Below are 16,095 nucleotides of genomic sequence, written 5' to 3' on the forward strand. Positions count from 1 at the left end.
CTGCAGAAGCCCAGTCATTCCCGGCCGGCACGCCCAAGAGCTGGGCAGTGGTGAGCCTTTCACCAGGAGGGTCTGTCTCCCACCCCAGGTCTGGGTCCTCGGGGCCTGGGGTGCGAAGGGGGACACAGAAGGCACTTACTAGGGAGCTGAGGCTGGAAGGCTGAAGCCAGAGGCGTGGGGTCTCGGGCACAGGTTGGGGGCTGGGAATGGAGCCGGGAACAGGCTGGGGCCTGGCCCGGGCCAGCTGGGTCTGCAGACTGGACCCTCACCTTCCCATGGGGAAGGGGCTTCCCTGGGCAGCCTAGAAGAGATGGCTGACCCGGGACTCCCGCCCTCCCTCCCCAGCAAGGCCCGCTGAGCAAGCAGGTCAGTCCCGGAAACAGGAGAAGACGCTGGCGCTGAGGCCCTGCCACTGGCGGGGCCGATGCCTGCTGCCCGAGCAGGTGGCTGGGGGTTGGGCGGGGCCGGCCTACAGGGCTGGGGGAACCTCGCCCAGACGAAACCCCCCTGGGGAGATGAGAGGGCTGAGTTGGGGGCCCAGCTCTGGACCCTCCAAGGCACCTGGCTGTGGTGAGTGGCAGGTAAAGAGAAGCGGGGAGACCTGGGGTGGGGGGGTGGGGGGGGCGCGAGGTGGTCAGTGGGGCTGGACTGGCCCCAGCCCCCAAGACACAGGCTGTCTGGACCACAGATACATGTTAACGTGTTAGTCTGTACTTTTTGGTTAAACTTTAGGCACCGCTTGGGAGGAAGACACCTTGAAACATTAAAGACCCCAGCTCCTGGGCGGGGAGTCTGGCCACATGCAGAGCGGGAGGCGGGGTGCAGGAAGGGGTCAGGCTGCCGCTGACTCGGGGCCCCCCGCGGAGGGCGCGGGCCCCGAGGCGTAGCGGCGGCCATAGCCCGAGGACGAGTAGGACGAGGAAGAGAAGGTCATGGAGAAGCCCGAGCCGGTGGCGTCAAAGCTGCCGCGACGGGAGCCAGCCCGGGAGCCGGTGCGCGAGCTGGAGCGCGAGCCGGCCGCGGAGCCGGAGCCGCTGATGCTGTAGGGGCTGTAGTAGCCCTTGCTGGACTGGGCGGCAGCCTCCAGCAGCCGCAGGCCCGTGCCCTCCTCCACCATGCTGCGGTCCAGCGCGTCCTTGTAAGAGATCTTGAGCTTGGTCTTGGGGCAGGTGAGGTACTTGGAGTAGGCGCTAACGTCGCGCAGCTTCTGGGCGGTGCGGGCATCCACAGTGCCGCGCTGCAGGGCCTCGTCCAGGGCCACGCGGCCTGGCGTGTCGGGCTCGATGAGGCCACCCGTCAGGTACTGCACCTCCAGGAAGCGCTGGCCCGCCTCGTAGTAGAGCCAGCCCTTCTTCAGGGCCTGGGCGGCCGACATCTTGGTCTTGGTGCGTGGGTCCTCGAAGCCGCAGAAGGCCTTCTGGGCCAGGTTGATGCGGTCCACCATGATCTTGTCCACAAGGCCCTTGTTGACGGCGTCGGTGACGGGGAAGCGCTCGCCGGTGCTGGGGTCGATGATGCCCCCGGTGCAGGCCTGCGCTTCCAGCAAACGCTGCCCGGTGATGTTGTCCACCAGGTTGCGGTGCATGGCCTCTGTGATAGATACCTTCTCCAGCGTCTCCGTGTCCAGGATGCCAGCCACGGGGCCCGTCTCCTCGGTGGGGTCGGACCAGGAGGCCAGCTGGGTCCTGGAGACAGCGGGGCTGATAGGGTAGGAAGAGGAGGACCCCACAGAGGACGAGCGTGAGCGGAAGCCGCCGGCGTTGCCTGAGAGCATGTCGGCGAACTCGGCGATGGAGAGCGTGCCGGCGCGGTACTGGTCCAGCGCCGAGCGGTCGATGAGGCTCTTGGCGATGGCCTCATCGATGTCGTACTGGCGGCCCGAGCGGCGGTCGATGATCATGGACTTGACCACGCCGTCCGATGAGGAGATGGTGATCTCCTCCCACTCGCACTCCTGCTCGGACAGCTCCAGGTAGGTCTGGTGGTCGATAAGGCCCTTGCGGTAGGCCTCGTACACCGACATCTCTTTGCCCGTCTCCGGGTCCACGATGACCACACGCCGCTTGCGCACCGAGGACTTAGAGGATGTCTTCCGCTCCCGCTTCTTCTCCTTCAGCGGCAGAAGCCGCAGCCCCGTCTGGGGGTCAGTGACGCAGCGCTCCATCAGCTGCAGGTAGGTGAGGTTCTCCTCCGTGTTGGGGTCAAAGAAGCCCTTGGTGTCGTCCGAGGGGTCGGTCAGGATCTCATTCATCTCCTCGTCAAAGAGGCCGCGCTGGTAGGCCACGTCCACGGGCAGGCGGTGGCTCTCCTCGGGGTCGATGATGCCGCCCGTGGCGATCTGGGCCTCCAGCAGCCGGATGCCGTGGTCCTTCAGGATCAGACCCTTCTTCATGGCCTGGAAGAGGGAGATGAGCTTCCCGGAGTAGGGGTCCTTGTAGCCGGTGACGGCACGCTCGGCCGACAGCAGCTTGTCCTTAAACTCGGGACCCACGATGCCCACGCGCACGGCCTCCTCCACGGTTAGCTTGAGCCCCTTGATGGGGTCGATGACGTAGCCGGTGGCCGCCTGCGCCTCCAGGAGCTCGAAGGCCGTGCCGGGGCGGATGATGCCCTTCTTCATGGCCTGGTACACCGACAGCCGCTCCCTGGTGGCATCGACGAGGACCCCGGCGATGCTGCTGGTACCCTCGAGGAACTTCTGCAGGTCCTTGGAGACCTCCTCGACGGAGGCCAGGCCCTCCTGCAGCCGCAGCGCCGTGGCCTCATCCATGACCTGCGAGCGCACCAGCTCCTCCACCGTGATCTGCTTGCGCAGGCCGCGGAAGGTCAGCTTGCGGGCGTCTGCAAGCGGCAGGAGGAGCTGGCCGCTGGCCTCATCGCGGCGGCACCGCCGGAGCAGCTGCGTGTAGCTGAGGCGCTCGTCCGTGGAGGGGTCCACGTAGCTGCGCACCTCGCTGGGCTCTGACAGCCGGTCGTGCGTGTCCTTGTCGAGGTAGCCGCGCTGGTAGGCCACCTCCAGCGGGAGGTGAAAGCCTAGACGCGGGTCGATGATGCCGCCCGTGGCCAGCTGAGCGTCCAGCAGCCGCAGGGCCTCCTCGGTGGGGATCAGGTCCTTCTTCATGGCCTGGAAGAGCGAGATGGTCTGCTCTGTGTAGGGGTCACGGTAGCCGGTCACGGCCCGCTCAGCCGACAGCAGCCGGTCGTGCAGCTCGGGGCCCACCAGGCCCTTCCGCACGGCCTCATCCACGGCCAGCCGCTCGCCCTTCACCGGGTCCAGCAGGAAGCCCGTGGCCGCTTGTGCCTCTAGTAGCTGGCGGGCCACCTCGGCACTCAGCTGCCCCTTCTTGAGGGCCTGGTAGATGGTCAGCGTCTGCCTGGAGCTGGGCCGGTAGATGCCGGCCACACAGCCCGTGCCGTAGAGGTAGTGCCAGGCGGACTCGGCCTCCAGCACCTCGCGGAGGCTCCTGGCGCCCTCCCGGAGCAGGCCGTAGGACTCGCGGGAGATGACCCGGGCCTCGTACAGGTTCTCGGCGGTGATGCGGCGACCGACGTGGTCGAAGGAAGCCAGGTTCTGTGAGCGGACTATCTCGGTTTTCTCAATGATCTCAATGATGATGATGATCATACGCTCCTTGGTCACGCGGCCAGCCTGGAAGTCGGCCATCAGCTGGGCCCGCTGCTCCTGGGGGATCAGGTCCGACTGCATCACCTCCCACAGGGACATGGTGGAGCCACTGTGGCTGCCGCTCCCAGGGATGTTGATCTGTGTCTCCTCGAAGGCCCTCCGGGTCTCCTCCTCGGTGTACACCCGCGTGGTCTCCACCACCTCTGCTTTCTCTGCCCCTCTCAGCGGCAGGAGCCGCAGGCCCGTCTCGGGGTCCTCCACGCAGCGCTCCAGCAGCTGCACGTAGGTGAGGTTCTCGTGCGTGTTGGGGTCAAAGAAGCCCTTGGTGTCGTCGCTGGGGTCCTGCAGGACGCAGTTCATCTCCTCGTCGAAGTAGCCGCGCTGGTAGGCCACGTCCACGGGCAGGCGGTGGCTGTGCACGGGGTCGATGATGCCGCCCGTGGCGATCTGGGCCTCCAGCAGGCGGATGCCGTGCTCCCTGAGGACCAGGCCCTTCTTCATGGCCTGGAAGAGAGAGATGGTGCTGCCTGAGTAGGGATCCTTGTAGCCCGTCACGGCCTTCTCAGCTGACAGCAGCTTCTCGTGCAGCTCAGGGCCCACGACACCGGCCTTCACGGCCTCGTGCACGTACAGACGCTGGTTCCTCACAGGGTCCACCAGAAAGCCAGTGGCTGCCTGGGCCTCAAGCAGGAGAGTGGCGGTGCTGGGCCTGAGCAGGCCGCGCCGCATGGCCTCATAGATGGTCACCTTCTCTTTGGAGTCCTCCAGGTAGACGCCAGCAAGGCAGCCGCTCCCCTGGAGGAGTGTCCGCACCGAGTCCAGCTCCGAGAGGTCCTTGACCGACGTCTTGCCGTCCTTGAGCTGCTCATACTGGGTGCTGTTGAGGACCCCGGCGGCCAGGAGCTCGCTGGCCGGCACAGGGGCTCGGAGGCCACTGAAAGAGAGCCTCTCCCGCCGTACGGTCTCCACTTCCTCCACGATGGTGATGAGGATCTTGATGACCTTCTCCACGGTGACCTTGCCCGTGCGGAACTGGCGCAGCAGCTCCTGCCGCTGCTCGGCCGTGAAGTACTCGGAGTTGATGAGCTCCCACACTGTCACCGTCCTGCCCTGGAAGCTGCCCACGGGGACCTCGACAGTGGCCTTCTGGAAGGCCTCACGGGCCTGGAGCTCGGAGTAGAGCTCCTGCTGCCGGGCCCGGGCAGCCTCCTCCGAGAGCGGCAGCAGGCTCAGCCCCGTCAGCTGGTCGGGGCGGCACTGCTGCTGGAGGTGGCTGTAGGTGACAGGCTGCCACGTACGGGGTTCATAGTAGGTCTTGGCGTTGTCCTCGGGTGCTGAAAGGGCGGTGCTGGTCTCCTTATCCAGGTAGCCCCGGGCACAGGCGACGTCCAGGGGCACACGGTGGCTCTTGCTGGGGTCCACGATGCCACCTGTGGACAGCTGGGCATCCAGCAGACGCAGGCCCTGCTCCCTGGGGATGAGACCCTTCTTCAGGGCCTGGAACAGGGACACGCTCTGCCCTGAGTACGGGTCCTTGTAGCCTGTCACAGCCTTCTCGGCCGACAGCAGCTTCTCGTGTAGCTCGGGCCCCACGAGGCCGGCGCGCACTGCCTCGTCCACAGTCAGCCGTGCGCTGGTGGTGGGGTCGATGATGTGCCCGGTGCCGGCCTGGGCCTCCAGCAGGGCCACAGCTGCCTCTGGCTGCAGCAGATCTTTCCTCAGGGCCTCGTAGATGCTCAGCTTCTGCCCTGCCTCCTCTAGCCACACACCCGCGATGACGCCGGAGCCCCGCAGGGCCCGCCGCACGGCCTCCGCCTCGGCTACCTCCTGCACGGAGCGCTCGCCCCGCTGCAGCTGGCGGAAGAGCTCACGGTCAATGACCCTGCTCTCGAGCAGCTCCGCAGCAGGGACCAGGGCACGCAGGCCCTCGAAGCAGAGCTGGCCCTTCCGTTCGTGCTCCTCGACCACGGTGATGACGATCCTGATAATCTTCTCCACGGTGACCTTGCCCGTGCGGAACTGCCGCAGCAGATCCCGTCGCTGCTCGGCCGTGAAGTACTCGGAGTTTATGAGCTCCCAGATGGTCACCGTCCTGCCCTGGAACTTGCCGAACGGAGCGGACACGGTGGCCTTCTCAAACACGTCCCGGGCCTCCGAGTCGGTGTAGACCAGCTCACCACCCTTGGCAGCCTGGTCCGTGAGCGGCAGGAGCCGCATGCCCGTCTCGGGGTCCTCCACGCAGCGCTCCAGCAGCTGCAGGTAAGTGAGGTTCTCGTGCGTGTTGGGGTCGAAGAAGCCCTTGGTGTCGTCGCTGGGGTCCTGCAGGACGCGGTTCATCTCCTCGTCGAAGTAGCCGCGCTGGTAGGCCACGTCCACGGGCAAGCGGTGGCTGTGCACCGGGTCAATGATGCCGCCCGTGGCGATCTGCGCCTCCAGCAGGCGGATGCCGTGCTCCCGGACGATGAGGTCCTTCTTCATGGCCTGGAAGAGGGAGATCTGCTCCCCGGTGTAGGGGTCCTTGTAGCCAGTGACAGCACGCTCGGCCGACAGCAGCTTGTGATGCAGCTCAGGGCCCACGACGCCCTCCTTCACGGCCTCGTTGACGGCCAGCCGCCTGTTCCGCACGGGGTCCAGTAGGAAGCCTGAGGCCGCCTGGGCCTCAAGCAGGATGAGGGCTGTGCCCGGGCTCAGCAGTTGCCTCCTCAGGGCCGCGTAGATGGTCAGCTTCTCGTCGGCAGGCTTCAGCAGCAAGCCGGCGATGCTGCTGCGGCCCTGCAGATAGTGGCGCACGTCCTCCCGCTGAGCGAGCTCAGCCACTGTGGTGCGGCCCTGCGCCAGCCACTGGAGCTCCTCTGCGCTCAGGATGCCCACCTCCTGCAGCCGCTGGGCCGGCACCTTCTGCCGCAGGCCGTCAAAGGCGTGCTCAGGCTCTGCCACGGCGGCCGGGCCGTCGGCTGCGTCCTGGCCATTGGGCAGGGCTCTGGCGGCCACGGCCTGAGAGGCAGCGACCTCCCCCGGGTGGGCCAGTGCAGCCCGGCGCTCCTCCTCCAGGTGCTGCAGCCGCTCACGCAGCCTCTGGTTCTCCTCCGCCAGCAGCTTCTCCTGCTCGTGCCGCTGCAGCTCCAGGCACCGCAGCTCCTCTTGCTTGCGCCGCACCTCCTCCTCGGCCTCGCGCTGCCGCCGCCGGGCCTCCTCCATGCTGGCCGCCAGCTGCTCCTTCTCCTGCTGCAGCTGCTGCTGCTGCCGCTGCTGCTCCTCACGCAGCTGCTGCGCCTTGGCCACCTCGTCCTGGAAGAGCTGCTCCAGCTTGGCCTTCTCCTGCTCGATGAGGTGCTCCCGCTGCAGCAGGCTGTCCTTCTCGGAGAGGAAGCTCTGCTGCAAGGCCTGGGTCTCCTGAAGCAGCTGCTCCTGCCGCACCATCTGCATCTGTGAAGGGGGAAGGGGGCGGTCAGGGCCATGCGGGCCCCCGGGAGCACCTGCCCGAGAGCAGACCCTACCCCAGATCCCTGCCCACGCGCGGGGAGATACCTCCTCAGACTTGAGCTGCAGCAGCTGCGCCTCCTGCTTGAGCTTGTCCTTCTCGCGCTCCAGCTCCGCGATGGCCTCCCGCAGGCGCTCGGCATCCTGGTCACTTTGTTGCCGCTGGGTCTCGAGCGTCTGCACCAGCGTCACCTTCTCCTGCGTGGCGAGCTCCGTGCGGTACAGCCTGTCGCCTATCTCCTCCGCCTGCTTCCGGAAGCGCTGGGCGTCCTCCTCCGCACGGGCCTGAGCCCGGCTCATCTCGGCCACGCGCAGCCTGAGCCGCTCCGCCTCGGCACTCATCTCCAGCTGGCGCTGCCGCTCTGTCTCCAGAGTCTTCTGGAAGCCCTGCGTCTCCTGTGCCAGCTGCTGCGCCATCTGTTCCTTGTCCTCCTGCAGCCGCCGGGCCTGCTCTTGGGCGAGCTCCTTCTGCTGCTGCAGCAGCTCTGCCTCCGCCTTGAGCCGCGTGGCCTCCTGCACCGCCTGCATCTTCTCCTTGAGCATCTTCTCTGCCAGGGCCCGCTGCTGAACCAGGTCTTCCTCCGCCAGCTGCCGCAGCCGCGCCGCCTCCTGGGCCGCCACGCTCAGCCGCGCAGCCTCCTCCGCCACCTGCTTCATCTTCTCCGCCTCCTCCTGCAGGAGGCGCTGCGTGTTGTCCTTGTCGCGCAGAACGAGCGCGCGGTTCTCCGCCTCGATGCGGGCCTTGAGCTTGCCCAGCTCCTCCATCTGCACGCGCAGCGAGAACAGCTCTTCCTCTACCTGGCCGCGCTGGCGGGCCGCCTCCGTCACCTCTGCTTTCAGTCGCTGCAGCTCCTCGTCCAGGATGCTCTTCTGGTGGTCGGTCTCCTCCAGCTGCAGCCGCAGAGCCGTCAGCTCCTGCTCTACCTGCGCCTTCTGCCGCAGCGCCTGCTCAGCGAACTGCTTGTGCTTCTCCATCTCGGCGTCGGCCGCCTGCTTCTGCCGCAGGGCCGCCTGCTCTGCCTGCGCCCGCCGCGCCGCCTCCTGCTCGGCTTCCTTGCGCAGCTTCTCCGCGGCAGCCTGCGCCTGTGCCTGCGCCTGCGCCTGTGCCTCCGCCGACTGCTTCAGCCGCTCCGCCTCCTCCACTTGCCGCCGGGACTGCGCCGCCTCGTGCTCGGCCCGCTCCCGCGCCGCCTCCGCCTCCTCTGCCGCCCTCCGGGCCGCCTCGGCCTCACTGCGCAGACGCTCCAGCATGCTCTGCTCCTGCTGGAGCGTCTGCTGCAGCTCCTGCTCCTTCTGCCGCACTGCGAACGCGTGCGCCTTTTCCTCCGCCTGCAGCCGCTTCTGGGCGGCCTCCTGGGCCAGCTGCAGCTGCCGAGCCGACTCCTGCTCTGCTCGCTCACGCAGGCGCCGCGCCTCCTCCACCTTGGCCTTGAGCCGCTCCACCTCCTCCAGCGCGGCCTTCCGTTGCCGCGCGGCCTCTTCCTCGGCCGCCAGGCTCTTCTGCACACGCTCCTCGGCCTCGCGGCGCCGCCGCTCCTCCTCTGCCGCCAGCTGCCGCTGCCGGGCGGCCTCCTGCTCCGCCTGCTCCTTGCTGCGCAGCGTGTCCTCGGCGTTGCCACGGATCCGCCCCAGCTCCAGCTCCAGCTCCGCCTTGCCGGCGGCCGCCTTCTCAAAACTCCCCTTGAGCGCCAGGATCTCCTCCTCCACCTGCCGCCGCTGCCTCAGCGTGTCCTCCACCAGCCCCTTCTGCCGCTCCAGCTCGCTCTCCGACGCCTTGCGCAGCTGCGCCAGCCGCTCCTCGATGTCGGCCTTGTGCTGGGCCGCCTGCTCCTCCAGAAGCCGCCGCTGGAAAGCCTCGTCTTCTGCCAGCCGCCGCAGGCGCTCGTTCTCCGCCTCCTTCTCCTTGAGCGCGATCTCCGCCTCCGTCTTGAGCCGCGTGGCCTCGCTGATGGCGGCCAGCTTCTCGGCCAGCACCCGTTCTGCCTCCGCCCGCTGCCGCACAGCATCCTCCTCCGCCAGCTGCCGCTGCCGCTTGGCCTCCTCCGCCAGGGCGCGCAGGCGGGCGGCCTCCTCCGCCAGCTCGCGGAACCGGCCGGCCTCGGCTTCCAGCCTCTGCTTGGACTTCTCGCTGGTGGAGCGTGACTCCTCCTCGGCCCGCGCCTTGCTGGCCAGCAGCACCTCCATCTCAGCCCGCACTTTGGCCAGCTCGGCCTCCAGCTCCCGGCGCTTCTGCGTGGCCGCGGCCGCCTCCCGCTGCAGCCGCGCCAGCTCCTCCTCTAGCAGCTGCCGCTGCTGCTCCCCCTGCTCCGTCTCGGCCCGCAGCCGGATCAGCTCCTGCTCCGCCGCCAGGCGCTGCTGCGCGGTGCCCTCCGCCAGCTGCCGCTGCTTCTCCAGCTCCCGCTCGGCCAGCTCGCGCTGCCGCACGGCCTGCTCCTCTGCCTTGCCGCGCCGCCGCGCCTCCCGTTCCGCCTCCTCCTTCTGCTTCTCCGCCTCGGCCTGTGCCAGGCTCTTCTGCTGCGCCACCTCCTCCGCCTGCAGCCGCATCCGCAGCGCCTCGTTGGCCTTCAGCTGCCAGCGCTCCAGCTCCCGCTCAGCCTCCGCGCGGGCGCGCTCGGCCTCGGCCTGCTGCTCTGCCCGCCGCGTGGCCTCCTCCCGCAGCTGCACCACGGCCACGTGCTCTTCCTTGAGGGTGCGCTCCAGCTGCGCCGTCTTCTCGGCGAAGGAGGCGTGCTCGCTCTGCAGCTCTGCCTCGGCGCTGCGCTGCGCCGTCTCCAGGGCCACCTGCACTTGGCGTGCCCGCTCTGCCTCTGCCTGCCGCAGGCGCCGCTCCGCCTCCTCTGCCTGCAGCCGCAGCTCCTCCAGCGCCTGCAGGGCCCGCTGCTTCTCGCGAGCCGCCTCAGCCTCCGCCTGCACACGCAGGGCCAGCTCGGCCTCCGCCTGCCGCTTGCGCTGGGTCTCGTCTTGCACCTGCCGCCGCAGGCGCTCCGCCTCCTCCTGGGCCTGCCGCTTCTGCGCCTCGGCCTCTTCTGCCCGCGCACGCAGTGCCTGCAGCTCACCCTCTGCCCCGCCGCGCTGGCGCTCGGTGGCCTCCAGCTGGAGGCGCACCACGCGGATTTCCTCTTCGATCCGCAGCCGGCTGCGCTCGGCCGCCTCCACCTGCCGGGCCTTGGCCTGGATCTCCGCCTCCGAGCTCTGCCGCAGGTGCTGCAGCTCCTCCTGGATGCTGCGCTTCTGCTGCTGCGCATCCACCGCCACCTCCTCCCGGCGTGCCACCTCCTCCTGCATGCGCCGCTGGAGCTCCTGGGCCTCGCGCTCTGCCAGCGCTTTCGCCTGTGCGTGCGCCTCGGCCAGCTGCCGCTGCTTCTCCAGCGCGGCCTCCACCTCGGCCAGTCGCTCCCGCTCCTCTGCCCGCTGCTGCTCAGCCAGCCTCTGCGGCCGCAGCAGAGAGAGGGAGAAAACCGGAGAGAGGAGTGAGCACGGAGCAGGTGCTCCCAGCACACGACACGGTGCCACCACAGCTCACCCTGACAGCGCGGTGCAGGGGTTGGGAGGGGACAGAGGTCCCGGCCCAGCTGAGGGAGGCTGCGTGCACCCACCAGGGCACTTGGGGCAGCGAGCGCAACCTGGCCCCACAGTGCTCACCAGCCTGGGGATAGGAGACCCAGATGTTCTCCCCTCTTCCCGCAGACAGGTGACAGAGACACACAGACGGGCCGGGGGGGAGAGAGAGACAGAGCAAGCGAAGCAGGGGCTCCCAGGGCCTGGGAGCCGCGCCCGCCATACAGCCCTGCCTGAGCACCGCTGAATGCCCGGCGGCCTGGCTCTGGCCGCGGGGCCCCTCTCCCTGACCCGGCGGGGCAGGGTGGCCAGCGTGGGACATCAGCGCAGATCTGAGCCAGTTCGGAAGCGGGACTCGATAGCCTGCGGTTCTGAGCAGAGAGGAAGCTGCAGGTAGGCCAGACGGAGGGGTCACCCAGGAGGCAGGAGGAACAAGGCGGGGAAGGTACCCTTCCTCACCCAAGCACCTCGGGGCACCCCTCCCCAGCCCCCATGACCCAACAGCCCAAGGTTCTTGCAGAGCAAGTGGCCAAGCAGAGAGCCCGATGCAGAGTCCCGCGGAGGCACACACACGAGAGCCGGTGGGACGCCTGGGGGGGGCCAAGCGCCAACACAGAAGAGAAAGAGAAGATGCCAGCCGCCACAGCAGCCGCCACAGGGAGGGCAGTGCGGCGTCGGGCCAAGGCGGGCTGGGCCGCAGGTCAGGCGAGCCTGGGGACAGGCCGTGCTGCGGGGAGCTGGGCGGGGGGGCGTGGGGAGAGCTCAGGCGGGCTCCTAGGGGCCACGTCTGGGGCAAGGTGGGCAGCAGGATGGCCTTCCCACCCCGGCGGGTCATACCTCTTCCTCCTCCATACGCCGCAGAGTCTCACCGATGAACTTGATGTACTGGCTTGTGAGCGTGCTCAGCTCACTGTAGCGGGTACGCAGGTCCACGTACTGGGGGGGCGGGAAGGAGGAGGCACCCAGAGTCAGCCCTGCCCCTGCTGACTCAGGCTCAGCCCACCCACCAGCCCTGCCCCTCAGCCTCACCTCCTGGATGACGCTCTCGGCCCCCGACTGGACCTTGGGCTTCTTGGCTGGTGAGGCCACCGGCTCCAGCTGTGCCTTGTACGTGACCAGCTGAAGCTCATAGTCCTGCAGGGACACGCTGGTTGGCCGCCAGCCCTGCCCTCCCCACCCTGCCCCTGAACCTGCCCACAGGCTTTGCCCAGCACGGCCTGGCCTGGGGGGCCCCCCTGAGGTCCCAGGCCTACCACCCGCACGTCTCCCCGGGGACACGAGGCTGCAAAGGCCTCACCTTGATGGCATTGATGTACTGCTTCGCGAACCTCTGGCACTCTTCCACCTTCTCCCCGTGGCGCTCGATATCTTCCAGCAGCGCCTGGGAGAGCAGGGTGGTCAGCAGCCAGAGGGCGCACCACGCCCCCGCCCCGCTCCCGCCGGCCCGGCCGGGGCCCACCTACCTTCTCCTGCCGCAGCTGCTCTCGCACGGCCTGGCTGTCGGCCAGTGGCATGGCCTGGATCTGCTCCTGCCTCTGCTTGGCGTCCTGCAGCCAGACGCCCAGCGGGTCCGCGCTCTCGCGGTAGTAACGCAGCTGGCGGCCCAGCTGCTCGAGCTCGCGCTGCCGCACGTCGGTCTGGGCCAGCACGGCCTGCCAGCGCTCCAGAAGCAGGGCGACCCGCTCACGCCAGCGCTCCACCTCCACGTCCCGCTCGCCGTGTCGCTGTTGCAGCCGCTCGCCCACCTCCTGCGCCCCCCGCAGCTCGTCCCGCAGGGCATCGAACACAGGCTGCTGCGCCTCCGCCTGGGCCCGAAGCTTCTGTTGGGTCAGAGAAGAGGGTGCCGTTTCAGCCCGAGGCCCCTGCCGCTGGCCCCGGCGTCTCTGGGCCCTCACGGCAGGGCGCGGGCCTGTGGCGGTACCTTCAGCGCAGCCTTGGTGGCCTCGAGCTCTGGGAGGGTGGCGGGCACGGCCTGGGCCTCCTTGAGCTGCTGCTCGTGGGCCCTGAGCACCTCCTCGGCCCCCTGCGTGCTGCGGATCACCAGGCTGATGGTCTTGAGCCTGCGGGAGAGCGGGGCTCAGAGCGGGGCTGGGGTGCAGCCCACACACCTTCCACACCAGTGACCCTCCCGCGGGTGGGGGGCCCTAAGTCCTCCTCTAATAGCCCCTCACCCCCTCTCACCCCCCATCCAGTCATCAGAAAGCCCTGCCTGCAAGGCACACCAGGACTGAACCCCTCCGGCCACCTCTGCGACCCCCACCCTGGTCCACACCGGCCATCCCGTGGCCAGACCCCGCAGCGGACCCCACCTCGTTGGCACCGTTGCCCTGCCAGTCCATACACTCCCCAAGACGCCCCTTCGGTCACAGCCCCCCGGCCGCCGTCAGGTGCACTCACTTCTCCAGGTAAATGGCGGACAGGCTGCGGACCTGCTCCAACTTGCCCAGGGTCAGCTCCAGCTCTGAACGCAGAGTGGGGGCAGCGGGTGACGGCTCGGGCAGGGCCAGAACCTTCTCGGCCTCGGCAGAGAGCCGGGCAACCCCCTTGCCCAGCCCCTCCACCTCAGCCTGTGCTTTCTACGAGAGACGGAGCAGGAGGCGAGCTGAGCCCGCACGCCCAGCACACGGCACGCGTGCAAGGCCGGGGTGGGGTGCAGCAGGGGGTGGGGTGCAGCACGGGGTGGGGGTGGGGTGGGGGGGTGGACGGGGCCTGCCTGCTGCTCGGTGATGCGCTGAGCGCACTCCCGCGCGGGCTCCTTGTCCAGCGGCAGCCGCAGGCGGTGCACGGTGCGCGTTTCGCAGGCCTCCAGCTGCAGCCGGATGTCCTTGAGCTCTGAGATGCAGCGCTGACAGAGGGACGACTCCTGCTCGCCTGCGGACACGTCCAGCTCACAGGCTGCCCCAGCCACGCCCTCCGCCGCCACCCCCCACCCCCGACCCCGGCGGCACCCGCCTACCCTGCTCCAGGCTCTGCAGCAGCTGCTGGTAGTGGCGGCTGCAGGAGCCGTACTCGCGCTCAGCCTGCAGCCGGTCCTCAGGCCCGAAGCCACCAGCGTCCTGGCTGTCCCGCAGGAAGGCCTGGTAGTGCAGCTCCAGGCTTCGCAGGGCCTGGCGCTGCTCCTCTGGTTTCAGGGTGCGGAACTGCAGACGGCACGAGGGCTGAGCACGGCCGCAGGAAGACCCCTGCCACCCGGCACCACCCACAGTGCCCAGCGGGGCGGTCGTACCGTGACCAGGGACCAGGAGCGGATGAGCTGCATGTCGCGGCTGAGGCTCTGCCACGCCAGAAGGCTCTTCATTTCCGTGTGCAGCTGGTGCCACAACGCAACCAAGGCCTGGTGCTGGGCCTCCAGCCTGCCAGGTCAGGGGCACAGTCAGGGGTGTCCGGGGACCCGCCCGACACCACCCTCTCCAGCTGCATACCCAGGACCACGCACCTGGCGACGGCCTCCTGGGCCTCCTGGTTGGGCGGGGGCACAAGAAAGCACACGGAGGGCACGGTGGCCTCGCTGCCGGAGCTGCTGAGCACCTTCCAGTAGAATGGCTGCGCAGGGCCTACCATCTGGCACTCGTCACCCTTGTGCACGGTCACCTGAAGCAGTCAGAGCATCGCAGCGTGGCCCCACCCACACCCAGGCCCACCCTGCCCGGCCCACCCTGCCTGGCCAAGCCCTCACCTCCACCTGCTTGTAGTCGCACACGGCCAGCAGCGGCACGCGGCCCCGCACGGGGTGCGCTGGGTTGCGGGGCTTTAGCTGCACGATGGCCTTGGCCCGCTTGGCCAGGCCCGAGAGGTGCCCCCTGTACTCGTTTAGCTGTTCCTTCTCGTCCTGCAGAGGAGGGGCAGCTCAGAGACCATCACCCGGCGTCAGACACCGAGCACCCAGACGGGGGTCTGTGAGGACCCAACGTGCCCACCCCGGGAAATGCAGGAGCACCCCTGGACCCCCGCTACGCCCTGAGATCCCGCGTCCTTCCAACTGCCCCCAGAATGCTGTGGGGCTCGGCACTCAGCCAGGACAGGCGCCCGGTCCCACCGACACTCCTTCCTTCCCAGTTAGGACCGAAGGGCTTCCCCAGCCCCCGTCACATGTGGCGTCCTTCAGGGGAGGGCCCCACAGCGTCCTCTCCCCTCTGCCCTCCCCTGTCCTGCTGTGGAAGATCACCCACCTCCTCCCATCCAGCCACTCTGAGGGATGGAGGACCGTCCAAGGCTGCAGGTCAGGGTCCACGCGGAAGCTGCCTGCACCTCTCCCGCCCCCTCCTGGGCCGATGCTGCCACTGAGGGGGCCTCCTGGACCCCAGGCTTCGCTGACCCCCACTCCTGACCACAGGAGCTCCAGGCGGCAGGGCCTGCCAGCTTCCTCTCTCCTCCATCACTCCCTGCCCCAGGGCACCTGAGCAGCACACTCAGCTGCCTCTGTGTCCTCCTCAGCCCTCCCGACTGCGCCTGCCCCAGACTGTCAGGCCCGAGATGCTGATGGACCTGCCCGTGGTGATGTGGCTGGCAACAGAGCAGCTGACTCAGGCCTCTACTCCCTTCAGGGGCTGTGTGGGTGGGGGAGGCTCGTACCAGCTCTGGCCAGCCACCTGCCCCCAGGCCAGGACCCTGCTGCTAAGCTCTCGGTTCACCCATACCCCCGCCCCACTGTGCTGACCTCCAGCCCCTATCGTGCCTCCTGACCCCTGCTGGCACCTCTAGTCACCACTCTCCGCCTCCAGAGGGACCTTCCCAGAGCATCGATGCAGCCCAGACACCGGGCCAGCCTCTCCCTGTGCCCCCCTGGCCCTGGACCCTGCCACCTCAATGCCTGCCGCTGCCTGTGCCCCTCCAGCCCCACAGGCCAAGAGGCCGGGCCTCAGCATCTGTCTCTTGCCGGGCTGCACGGCCCTGGGCTCGGCGGGGGCCCGGGTGGTCGTCTCACCTGGGCGTCCTGCAGCAGGTCCTCGAGCCGAGTGACGGTGATAGAACGGTCACAGGTGTACTTCCTGCGCAGCGTCTCCTGCAGTTTCCGCAGCTGCTCCTCAGCCTCCCGCATGTCCGAGAAGAACTGCGGCGGCAGAAATGGGCAACGCTAGGCCAACAGCCAAGAGCCCCCGGCCAAAGCTGCCCCAGCACGGGCCGGAGGGGCTGGGCCCAACAACCGGGGAGGATTCTGACGCGAGGTCCGTGGGACAGTGCGCGGGGTCGATTATCCACGTCCGCACGGACATGGGGAGGGGCCCCAGATCCGCAGCGGTGGCCGAGGGGCTCCTCGAGGTCACTGCAGCGGAGCCGGGGGTTGGGGAGCCCAGTTCTCACCTGGAAGTAGGCGGTGTTGTCCTTTAGGTGCGCCTCGATACAACAGCACAGCTGTAGCATCCAGCTCCACTGGGTCTGCAGGGCCGCCTGGAAGGACTGCAGCACAGCACGTGGCCCCGTCGGGCCCTGCC

The 16,095-nt window shown here is 68.6% G+C and overlaps 1 protein-coding gene across 4 annotated transcripts in view; it reads right to left on the reverse strand.

The window, feature by feature from the left end:
• Positions 1-438: 438 nt before the first annotated feature.
• Positions 439-16,095, reverse strand: part of LOC309973897 (plectin) — a 56,867-nt gene continuing 41,210 nt past the window's right edge. For all 4 annotated transcript variants that reach the window (XM_082858360.1, XM_082858361.1, XM_082858362.1 and 1 more), the window contains 15 exons: positions 15,965-16,060; positions 15,588-15,713; positions 14,340-14,492; positions 14,100-14,254; positions 13,890-14,016; positions 13,620-13,803; positions 13,377-13,534; positions 13,061-13,239; positions 12,585-12,723; positions 12,127-12,483; positions 11,961-12,044; positions 11,693-11,797; positions 11,501-11,599; positions 7,154-10,534; positions 439-7,051 (listed from right to left, as the gene is read on the reverse strand). In XM_082858360.1, coding sequence (XP_082714486.1) covers positions 833-7,051; positions 7,154-10,534; positions 11,501-11,599; positions 11,693-11,797; positions 11,961-12,044; positions 12,127-12,483; positions 12,585-12,723; positions 13,061-13,239; positions 13,377-13,534; positions 13,620-13,803; positions 13,890-14,016; positions 14,100-14,254; positions 14,340-14,492; positions 15,588-15,713; positions 15,965-16,060 — 11,562 coding nt within the window. In that variant the 3' untranslated portion in view covers positions 439-832. The remainder of the gene's footprint in view (positions 7,052-7,153; positions 10,535-11,500; positions 11,600-11,692; positions 11,798-11,960; positions 12,045-12,126; positions 12,484-12,584; positions 12,724-13,060; positions 13,240-13,376; positions 13,535-13,619; positions 13,804-13,889; positions 14,017-14,099; positions 14,255-14,339; positions 14,493-15,587; positions 15,714-15,964; positions 16,061-16,095) is intronic.

This window comes from Leucopleurus acutus (genome assembly GCF_964270905.1).
Source record: "Leucopleurus acutus genome assembly, chromosome: 17".
NCBI lineage: Eukaryota > Metazoa > Chordata > Mammalia > Artiodactyla > Delphinidae > Leucopleurus > Leucopleurus acutus.